At 40.2% G+C, this 12,000-nt stretch overlaps 1 protein-coding gene across 3 annotated transcripts in view; it reads left to right on the top strand.

Annotated features, from left to right (window-relative positions):
- Nucleotides 1–1,489: 1,489 nt before the first annotated feature.
- The window catches only part of LOC121190527 (glutamate receptor 4), a 98,718-nt gene continuing 88,207 nt past the window's right edge, over nt 1,490–12,000 (top strand). For 2 of the 3 annotated variants that reach the window (XM_041051327.1, XM_041051329.1), the window contains exons 1-2: nt 1,529–1,619; nt 5,886–6,044. In XM_041051327.1, the coding sequence (XP_040907261.1) occupies nt 1,529–1,619; nt 5,886–6,044 (250 nt within the window). Of the gene's footprint in view, nt 1,620–5,885; nt 6,045–12,000 lie in introns of all 3 variants that reach the window. The other variant, XM_041051328.1, reaches the window with a different exon arrangement.

Genomic DNA, 12,000 nt, shown 5'->3' with positions numbered 1-12,000 from the left:
AAACAAATATAGGAAAACATGTTCCTCTAATGTATCTTTAATAATCCTGGATAAAATGGCATTAGGTATGTAACAAACCTGATCCATCAGAATTAAGGTACAGTATGATGCTGTATTGCATTTTTCATTTCATTTTAGTTTTTAAATAACAAATCCCGGTGCCACAGGTCCAGAAACCTGTAGTCGAGTATATGTCTCTTTATTCATAAATGTTGTCCCCCATCTCTTACACTGGAAGCATAGTAGGAAAGGATCTCCTCACAGCTGGTACGAACAGGAGGAATCATTGCAGAGACCAAATCTGTGTCAGCATTCATGTCAGTTTCGTTTAAAAATAGATTTTAAAAGTTTTCTTAGACCAAGCATCTAGTGGACGTCACAGTAACTGCAGTTTAAGACACACAACAGTAGCCTTCAGAGTAAATCCTTGAGGCTGTCTTCCTGAAGACACACAAATGTCTCATGTAGGTTTTACGAGAACACTCTGACACTTTAGAGAACTATTTTTGCTGTAGGGAACATTTGTCAAACCTTTGTATGCCAATAGAAAAGATGCTGCTCTGGTTTAAGCGCATGTTTAGGGAACTGTGTCCTCGAAAGCCTTTTGTTTTTTTGTGTATCTCCTGTGTATCGCGGCTATGCTGTTTAATGCTTCCAGGGGTCTTGGGTCCTTTGCACGTACTTGGAACCCAAAGACACAAGGAACCCGTGTCATATTTTATAGTGAAAATTATGAACGAGGCAAAATAACCCAGTGTGAAGCCATTTAGTCCTGCAGAAGAAAGCGGCGTCTGGCAAAACAGAGGAAGCAGAGTTTACAGGAATCAGCTTGTTTCATTATAATCCTGTTAATTGGGGCAATTTATGCATCTTAAATTACAGCACGTTGAAGACGGCATAAAGAACCATTTAAACACATGGAGGGCAGCGGGAGCACGGGTTAATAACGTATATCTACTTCTGCAAAAAGGAGCTCTGTAATATTCTGGCACATTCAGGGGAAAGAACAGGTCTCTTGTCAGCCATCAGTCATCGCATCACTGTATTTTCGTGTCAGCGGTTCTGGAAGTTGTGGTGTTAAATGAGCTGCGGGGACTTCTCCGCGGCTCGGTGCCGAGCGGGCTGACTGACGCCCCTCCTGCCTGCCCCGCTCGGGTAAAAAAGGCGCATGTGTGTTATTGCTGTGATGCGAGTTGAGCCGCATCCAGACGCACTGGCCGCCGCTGGCTAATGCTCTCTCTCCCCCTCCACTCCCCCCCCAACCCCTCCACCCCGCCTCATCTTGGTGGTGTTGTGCGCAAAATCTCCAGCGCCGGACGGACGGACGCAGTTTGACGGTACAAACGAGCGGCACTGCGGGGGGATATCCAAGAAAAAGCCACCAGAAGCAGACATGGATATTTAACGGGCATTTGTAAATTTTTTTATCTCTTTGTTTTTTTTGTTTTTACCCTGTGATGTTGCTTTTGCCCCGGGGGTGTTAATTAAACCTGCTCGATGTCTCTCATCAGTTTATAACCGAAACAAAATGAGGATTTCTTCTCGCGACTGGTTTCTGTTGATGTTCTCTGGCTTTTGGGGGCTGACAATGGGTGCTTTCCCGAGCAGCGTTCAGATCGGTGAGTGTGAGCCTTAATGTTGATTCTGACCAGAACATGAATCATGTGCATGAATCTGTGGACGTCCTGTCTCCTGCCTCTGTCCTGCCATTTAACACCTCAGCACTACTCAAAGTGGAAATTGCTGATTTCCTCCGCCGTATTTTTTTCTTTTTTCTTTAAAATATCACATGCAGACTGTTGATACTGTACATGTTTAACACACACACACACACACACACACACACACACACACACACACACACACACACACACACACACACACACACACACACATACACACACACACCTAATGCGCTTTGCATCTGCAGGCTAGAGTGTGTATCCCAGTGCACTCCGCCACTGCAGCAGATCAGAGCAGCAAAGTGTGTATTCCCTATGCAGGCTGCCTGTGCATTGACTGCTGTTAACACTCTCGCAGACCCCGGTCCTGGCGCTGCAATAAACCCCTGCCTCGGTCCCACAGGCCTTACAGCATCGCGGTTTCCTTTTCCCCAGTTGCACTCTCTTTCTCTCTCTCTTTCTTTTTTCTTTTTTAAAAAAAAAAAGCATCTCCATGTTTGCATTTAACAACTTACCAGTGTTTGTCATGGGAAATAAAGGTGATGGATTCATGGTTCATTTGACTGCTGTAGCAGGCAGATTGACTTGCATGATTTAATGGCAGGGAATGAAAAGAGGGGCAAACTGTGACCTCCAGTTGTTGATCAGCACAACCCTGCCCAAAAAAATCAATTATCAGAAAAACAGTCATTCATGCTTTTCCCTGAAAAAAATCATGTAACCTGACAAATGAATTTTTTTGTTACCTTGAAGACCGTGTTAAAACCTTTTTTTCTGGTATTGAATATTTGCTCAGACTGACTTTTTTGTGGGTTTAACCTCCACTGCTCCCCTGCTTGTAGCAGAGTTGAGGCACATCAGAATCAGTCAGGCTGATGAAAAATGACAAGCTGTTCAAATGATTCTCCTTGTCCTTTTATATCAACGTGATACTCGAATCCCCGGCCCCTCCAGGGAGGTCAGAGGTCAGGGTCTGTTACAGAACAGCACCCCTGGAACTGAGGACACTTGAGCTGGGTGGGGGTTTAAAGCTGCATCTGTGGAACTGCTGTGCCATCATGCCAGACGTTCAAGTGATTTTTTTGTTGCTGATTTAGGCAAAACAAAAACAACAAAAAACTGGTGCAAGGGCATTTTTGCTCATAAGGTTTCTTTGCTGTTTCAGTTTCGTCACACTTTTTATTATGATTATATCCACTTCTCACTATCGTTTGGCTATCAGGCTTGCTGCCTGTGATAGAAAACACTGTTGATGTACTTTTTGTGTCATCATGTTTCCTATCTCATAACTGACCTCTGAGTGTAACAAGATCCATCAGACTTCATTTAACTATTTGAATAGTTTAGAGGAGCCACCGCAGAGCTCCATGCTCCATCGGCTTTTAGAGAGGGTAAACATCTCTCCAATCAACTCTTGTCTGTTTCAAATAGTTGTCACTTATTATCAGTGGGAAATTTGCTGTGTACACATGTATGCACACAGACACAAGTGCACAAACACAGTCATGGCAAACATGCTGTGCAACTGCCACAGATTAATGCTGACACTGGTGATACATGAGAAAATGGATCCTTTTTCATTTAGTCTTTTTTTTCCATTCTTTAGCTGCACTATTGTAATTCCTTTAGTGGGGCTGCAGCTTGTCTCAACAAACACTGCGTGGTGGGGGGTATCTCTGACAAGAAGTCAACCCACAACATCAAAAAGGGCAACACAAATAAATAAATAAATAAATAGATAGATAATTAATTAATTCAAAATTATCCAAAATGCTAGATTTTATAGCTCATAGAAATAAGCACTTAATAAATATTTAAATCCACCTTCAAAGTGAACCAGGATTTTGAGAATTGGTATTTTAAGCAACATTAAAAGATTTTTCTGTAAGGATTTCTGTAAGGATTTACAGGTTCTCTCTGAAGGATCCTGAAGCTCTTGTCACTTCTGAAGACGATCCTAACATCATCTGAGTAGCCTGGCTGTGTGTGTGTGTGTGGATATAACTCTCTTAAGACTGTGACTCTTCAGAGGTTGTTCATTGAGGATAAACTGGTGTTTTCACATTCTCAGACTTACTGAGACAAGTTACATCACCACATATTCAGCCACAGTTACACCACAAGAGTCTTGTTGTTGGCAAACCATATGGCATTATTTTGTTTTACATCTTGCAGTAGGAAAAGTCAGAGCCGAATAAGTGGGAGCTTATTCAGCTAAGATTTTATCCTCTTGTAATCAGCAGTGAAGATAAGTTTTCAGTTCTGAAATGTGTAAAGGGCATTCCTACTGATTGGGAGCCAAGATGTACAAACTGTTCTCACCTTTTTTTTTTTTTTTTTTGTAAATTAGGAATTAACACATCCTCTGAGCATTTGGTAGCAAGTGTGAGTCAATGGAACATGAAACCATCACATTAAAAATTATATGAAGATCAAAACGGCTCCATTGCTTTGTCTTTATTGGAGCCACGGATGGGATTTATGTGTCCTGGCTTCATAAAGAAGTCAGATATTCTGAAGTTTACCTTTTGAAGAGGTCAGCCATAAAAAGAACACAATGGCATTTTGCATTAAATGACATTTACACAGTCTCATCCCAAGAACTATAGCCTTAAGTTAGATTTTGAAATGTGAAACAAACTGCTTCTAACTTAAAACACCACTGACATTTGCACAACCATGGACAGCGTAGTCAAGATCTTTTTATATGAACACGGCTCTAATGCAAAAAGGATTAAAAAAAAAAACAAAAAGCAAAATCATAAATGAGAAGCTTGATTCTGGAGCTGGAGCTCCTGCTGAACCAGAAGGATGTCTGGTGAATATTATTTTTCTGCTTGAATTAATAAGAAACAAAGGTGATTTACATGTTAAACAGACTGTACTCTACATCGCCACAAAGCCCAGTGTTTTTTTATTTTATTTTTTTTTTACTGAGCTATGGGTTGCTGTATTGTAGCATTAAGGCTGAATTGACAGCAATGGGATATTGGCAAAGTGATTTACCAGACCAATATTGGCCTTCCATTACATTTTATATATTGTCCGGTCAATTGTGTCCACCTCTAATATGAGAGAGGTTCCTCTCTGACCACAGCTACTAAAAGAGCCTGTGAAACCCCAATAAACTTTTGGCTACTGCTTTTAAAACCTCATATTGCTGTAGGCCAAGAGAAACTGCATTAATCATTGGTTCAGACTGAAATATCTCAGCAGCTGCTGGATAGATTACAATGAAATTCGGTGCGTAAATTCATGGTACCCAGAGGATGAATTCTACTGACTGTACCACTTTGCAGCATCTCTTAGGTTGACATTTTTAGTTCAACCACTGTTGGCTGGATTGTTATGACATTTGTCACAGAAGTCGATGTTTCCTCAGGATGAACTGTAATGACTTTAGTGATCCGAGCTCTTTTCATCTAGAGCCATCATCGAGTCAAAAGTCCTAACTAATGACGTTCCCATCGACCTCTACTGTTTAGGGCTAATTAGGAAATATTAGCATATTAACATTGTCAGCGGAGAAGCTGAACATGGCAAACATTATACCTACACTGGCAGATCAAGAAACAGAGCCAAGGCACAGAACTTTGGTCATGTGATAACAAATGTTCATACAGTAAACGCTCATATGGATCTTTTTTTAAAAGGCAAGTGACGAATAACTCATTTTGTTCCTTGATTAAATTCCAGCTCTCCAATCAGAACCCTTGAGGAGGCTCCAGGTGGCCCTCAGCAGGGGGGGAACAGTTGAATTTGGCTGTGATTTGGAGTTTGAAATCCTCCCCCACAGATGATGTATAAGAATCACAATTGTTATGAGTTTCATTCTCATGACTGTGGTCTTCAAGTATGCAGTAAAGATGGGTAATTTCTGACTCCACAAGTATTTCACCCACATTGGCAATGAAAATGGGGACTGTAATATCAGCTTGTGTGTGTCTCATAGAAGTGTTTGAGAACGTCTCAATATCAGAATCCAATTTGTGTTCAGACAAGTGGACATTTGCAGATGGTGGTGAGATTGTTTCAGTGGTTTTATGCCACTCGTTTCATGTCTTGGCGCAAGTCAGCAGTAATTGAATTGTCTGTAGTGAGGTTAAACATGTGGATGAGAAAGTGGATTCTCCTCTGGTGCTTTTTTTTTTCCCCTCCTCACATGCTCCTCATCAGACTTGTGTTTTCTCCCTCTCTGCTCAGGCGGTCTGTTCATCAGAAACACTGATCAGGAGTACACGGCCTTTCGTTTGGCGATCTTCCTGCACAACACCAGCCCGAACGCCTCGGAAGCCCCGTTCAACCTGGTGCCTCACGTGGACAACATTGAGACGGCCAACAGCTTCGCTGTTACCAACGCCTGTAAGTTGATCACATGTTCTCTTTCGTGTTGATGGTGGATTTTTGCAGTGAACCAGGAAAATGAGATTTTCCTGTACAAGAAAGTGCAGAATGTGTATTTGCTCCTGATTTGCTCCTGAGTCAGTAATATTATCACTCTACTTACCGAGTTAAAGGAATTGTTAAAGCATTATTTGGTAGTAAGAAGCTAAAGATGGATGTCGATACACCATAAAACTTCCTCTACAACCACAAATTGTCATTTTTCCATTTTTGTTTGTTTATGGATGCAACAACAAGATGTAGGCAGAGCCAAGTTAGCTGTTTCCACTTGCTTCCAGCCTCTATGCTAAGCCAGGTTCACCACACACTGAATCCATCTCTGTACTTAACACACGTATGGGATTGTTATCGGGCCTCTCAGACATTTTTCTCAAAATACCAAAAGTATTTCTCTGATTGCGGTGATCTGAAATTTGTCAACAACATTAGGATGAGTGCAGCTCTCTCATGCAATGAGGGATTATTACCAATATTTCTGCTGTACTCACCAGTGACTTAGATAATCTGATTGAAGTGTTGGTTTCTGATCATTGGACTGCTTGTGTTCTGTGTTCTCAGATATTAGCGATTACATTTGTGAGTACAGCGTTATTATAACTGATGGAAATAATGGCCCAAATTATGACCCAAGCTCGAAAAGGAATCATCCTTCAAATGTTCTCAGGTTCTAATATGATGAATAACGATATCAGCTTTATAATTAGTAAAACTGGGATCAGGATTAGTGTCAGTAGAAGGAGTAATGGTGTAAACACTAGCAAGTTTAAATTATAGTGATATAATGGGCATCATCTCAAAAATGACACATAAATGACATGCACATTTTGTGTGTTCCCATCATGTCACTGAAACAGCTTTTTGTGTGTGTGTGTGTGTGTGTGTGTGTGTGTGTGTGTGTGTGTGTGTGTGTGTGTGTGTGTGTGTGTGTGTGTGTGTGTGTGTGTGTGTGTGTGTGTGTGTGTGTGTGAAGCTGTGTGAACGTACAGTACATGTATATGTGTCTGATGTGTCAGTACAGCTGTGTCTGTGAGTGTCTGCTGGTTCACATCCGATGTGAGCAATGCTGCACATGCTGGAGGGGGCAACAGCTGCACACACACATACATAAATGCACACAAACAACAATCACACACTCTGCCATGGTTAGATCTCCTAATAGTAGGAGGCAGTGATTTTTAGTGATGGTCCCTGGGGAAACATCCTTTTTCTTTCCTTCTTTTTCACTGCCTCACCGAGTGTATGTGTGTGTGCGTAGGAGGTGGGGGGTTCCTGCAAAGACCATAAAACACTGCTGGCCGATGTCTTCTACTATCTATGGTGTGATCTGGTGTTAGAAAAATCAATGGCTAAATTAAGCATAGAATGAAGTGCTGTTATGTTTGCTTGGTAATTGAGTGTGTGTGTGTGTGTGTGTGTGTGTGTGTGTGTGTGTGTGTGTGTGTGTGTGTGTGTGTGTGTGTGTGTGTGTGTGTGTGTGTGTGTGTGTGATGGCCTGAGATAAATTTGAGAAATTTTCTCGTTCTTTGATCAGATGAGGAGAGTAAGTATTTTGAAAAGTCTTGAGATGTTTACTCTTGCACTTTAATTTTATTATATAATATTACCCCTTAAATTTACTGTTGACCGTCAAATTACACCAGGGGGTTTTCAGAGTAACATTTCGGCAAATTAGCAGCATTAAAGTTATGCTGAATTAGATATTAGGAGTTCCTCCTTGCAATGTACTCATGGATGTGTAAACAACTATCACTGTGATAGTGAATAAAACTTAGAAATATGATATTTCTCAGGCAAGTTCTGTTATAAGGAGTTACAAGCAATGTCTTTTTTCCATGAATTCTAGGCACATTTATGGACATTATACACAATATTACGGTGCACACCAAATCTAAACATATGTAAAAGCTATGAATTACAACGAAAACTCTATATCTACATCTTCTGTCTGATTGCTCTAGTACTTCATTCAAGACGTATTACAATTATTTGAATGACATCTCATATAATTTTCTATGGCTGCATCATTGCATCAAAAAAAAAAAAAAAAATCTAGTTTTGCTGTGTAACATTATACAGTATAAGCATTTCCGTAGTGGGATCAATGGAAACCTTGAAACTTTGCTGACGTAAGCATTCAGCTCAAATGCTTTTAAATGTAAAACTGTATCTGTATCTGTAAGGTTTTACCTATTAATGACCTCTAAGATGAAATTACAGTAGATGAAGCTGTATTGATCTCTGTGGGGAAATGAGTTGTGCAAGCAGCAGAATAATGCAGGGCCAAACAGAAAAGTAGGTTATGAGCACAGGAATAGAATAAAAGATGAGCAATTAAAATAATTCCAAGCTAATATATGCTACACACACACACACACACACACAGACACACACATATATATATATATATATGCATACATAAATATTCTGACAGTTGCAGCATAGTCAAAGTGGACTACAGAAAAGAACATGAATATTAAAATGGTCTTTGCTTAGAATTAATCAAATATACTGGATTATTATTCAAAGAAAACCTTTACAGTACATTAGCATAATGATCCAGATTGAAACTACTAGTATTTGCTTTTATTTTGTACTTTGCACCTAAGTAACTACTCTGTTATAATAACAGTGTCTCAATGATCCCTCCATATTTCCTTGTATTTTACTTGCAAGGTTACACCATCCTCCAAACAGGCATTTTGTGTCACCCAGTCAATACAGACACTGAAATGAGGCAGTGTGACAGGAAACAGGCAGTTAGAAGAGCAGTCAGTGGCCAGTGCAGTAAGAAGAGGGCTGTCCTGTAGTCGAGCCATGGGTGGGCAGTGTTGGGGAGTAGTGAATTACATGTAATCAAACTGTAGTACATTTTGCGGTAGCTTGTTGGTAGTACGGCTACATTCATATTTGCGTAGTGATTCAAGTTGTTCAATTACCTTTTTTTTTGCCATTTTTTGTGTAGTTAACTACTGAAACTACAAACAATCTTGGGCCATAAAAGGAAAGCAATGATATTTTTTTGCTGATGTGGCTTTTTTGTATTATATGTATTTTTTTTTAATTTTGTATTTTGACATGTACATTGTCAGTAGGATCTTTTTTTTTTTTTCTAAAGTCATTTGAACTACCTTTTCTAAGTAGCTTTAGTCAATCAGACTAGATTTCTCCCCGGGGTAGCTTTGCTGTAGTTTAATTCCTTCCAGTGTGAAGTAATTGGTAGATTTCAAAGCCGTTCTTTCAAAGTAGCTTCCCCAACACGGTGGGTGGGTGTAAACTATAGTTCCAGCAACAGAAGAAACTATGGGATTTTTCGCCACTACTCTAATGGCTGCACTGTCACAGGAAGTGAGTCTGCTGCCCATTGATTGGCCAAGCCAAATCAGAGCAGAATTACATGAGCCAATCAATGGCTCTGATAGCTCAGGGCCAGCGGGAAATCTGAGATCGAACCACATTGCTTGTTTTCACCCCCAGTTTTGCATTTTTTTTTCCTTTTTCCTTCTCAGGCCCTGTTTCGTTCCATTATCAAAGACCCTGAGATAATGGTTATGAATAGGCAGTGTTACTGTCTGACGTTTAAGGGCATAGTATACATTTGGGAAGGAGAGATGAGAGACGGAGCTAATTTGTAAAAAGAGATTAGGCCATTCAGCGGCCCGGCATGCTGCTGTCAGGACGGCTGATGGGGATAATTGGTAGGAGGACGGGGACAAATGTTGTATGTTCCCATTGTCATTGATAATCATTCTGTAGGCCCAGACCCTCTGATAAATTCTGCTGCGTTTATTTGATTAACAGTGTAGCTGGTAATTATTCACAGTGGAGTTGCTTGTGTCACTGGAATGTAAAGCTACTAAAAAAAATTTATCTTGTTGGTTATCTCGCGACTTTCAAAGGTCCTCCTGTCAGTGGTATGCTCGGCAATATCATGTATTGGTATCAAGTTAATTAGGACACCTTGGTGTAATTAACATTAACAAATGAGACAACGGTCAAGACATTCGTTCGTCTCTGTTTCCCAGCGGTGGTTCCCGCAGGCTGAGAATTTATTTGTGGTCCTCAGCTCTGTGGGGCGAAACTGGGCCTCTGCCAACAAATGGACTTTTGAGGATTATTTGTCTTTCACAGAACAAATATTCCAAAATTTATAAGCGAATTAACACATTTCATTATAAGAAAGCTTGCTTCAAGTTTGTTGAACAAGCTAAACCTAGAGCTGCTATATGTAGAATTGCCATGGGATTCTAACATATTTCAAATGCAACTCAGTCGACCACAGTGCCTTTTTGTGATACTAGAATATATGAGCAATTTCATATTTATAAATTCCAGACACAGTGGATGGCTATGGCTGGTGATATTCTATATTCCTGTTGTTAAGAACAAATTACAATTACAAAATTACAAAACCAATAGTGAACCAGTTTTGCCTGTGTCCAAAGCCTGATCTCACAGAGGAACACAGTCTCCAGTAAACACTGAGAACATGTCAAAGAACCACATTACTCTGGGTGACATGTTCCTTCATTACCACAAATATGGGCTTTGCAATCTCACATACACACTGACCTGCTGCAGTAAATACTCACCAGTTTACCACCTTGCTAAAAACTACAGTTCCCTTCTGTTTTAGCACATTACTGAGCCTTTTTAAAAACTGCATCTTGCTACTGTGTTTTGTTGTTTTGAAAGTGGTCATCAGGTCAAAGCAGTGACACAGATGTTACAGTCTGGCTTGGAGGAACGTCACTTGTGGGGAGTGAAATGTTTGTTTTCTTTCTGAAATTATCCATCAACATTAGATTTGACTTTGCTTTTCTTTCTTTTTTTTTTTTAAACTGGTATTAAACAAGAAAATCCCTGTCTCTCACATGTGTGGAAGGGCCGGAAGTAAAATGCCAAAGCAACAGATTGCCTGGTTTATTATGAAACGTGGAGCCAGCATGACGATGATTTCATGGATCTCTGCCTTGCTGTCAAGGTGCCATTGCTGGTGATGTGCCGAAGTTCAGGACAGCCAGAGTGACAGTGTTAGAGTGTGTGAGTCCTTGAACTCGAATGGCTTCTCAGCCATTTGTCCCTTGGACGTGAGGATATGTCCTCTGGGAATTCAGACTGAAAGTCAGTGAGAACATCCAGGTGTTCCTGATAAAAGCCTGTGTACAAGGTTGGAGTTACCAGCATCCCCTGTGAAAAGCCTCTGACAAAAAAGACAAAAGGCAGAAAATTGATGGGCTGTAACCATGGTACTAGTGTAATACCTAAGAATGTGGAATATCCCATACATTTTCAGAACAATACAACCGATAAACTCACTGAGGATGTTTTACCCTTAACAAGACTTTGCAGGATAATTCTCTAATCTCATATTCTCCACATTAAAGTGGAATGAAAATGAGAAATATACGTGAAGGGAATAATGAACCAGATTTTACTGAAAGGGACAGTTCACATTTTCATTTGAAGTCACATGAGTTATGATCAGCGCTGAGCTGAACAACATTCAGTAGGAGCTAACCTACAGGCTAACCTCATTGTTCAGGATGATTCTTTAAACACACACACACAGACATAAAGTAGACATCGACATGTTTGTCTCCCCAAACTGTACCTTTAAAGGACTACACCATAAAAATCATCAACCAGATCAACCAGTGATCTGACTCACTTCCAAAATGAGAGCGTGACAGTTACCTTATTTACATTGTTTACATCAGCAAACGTGACATTGTTTGGTTTGACAGTTTTGTTGTAGGAGTTTGGCAAAAAGTTTTGTGAAGGTGAATGCAAGAGGAGCAGAAGAAGAGTGACAGCTTCCTTTTTTTTTGTAGAAAACTATTTTTCCACTTTGGAAGTTCCTTCTTGTCTTTCAGGAACAGAATTTGTATCTAAATATCTTTTTAAAAAGACTCTC

This window comes from Toxotes jaculatrix, chromosome 12 (assembly GCF_017976425.1).
Source record: "Toxotes jaculatrix isolate fToxJac2 chromosome 12, fToxJac2.pri, whole genome shotgun sequence".
NCBI classification, from domain to species: Eukaryota; Metazoa; Chordata; class Actinopteri; family Toxotidae; genus Toxotes; species Toxotes jaculatrix.
The sequence above is the reverse complement of the archived record's forward strand: the minus strand, read 5'-3'. Positions and strand labels throughout refer to the sequence as shown.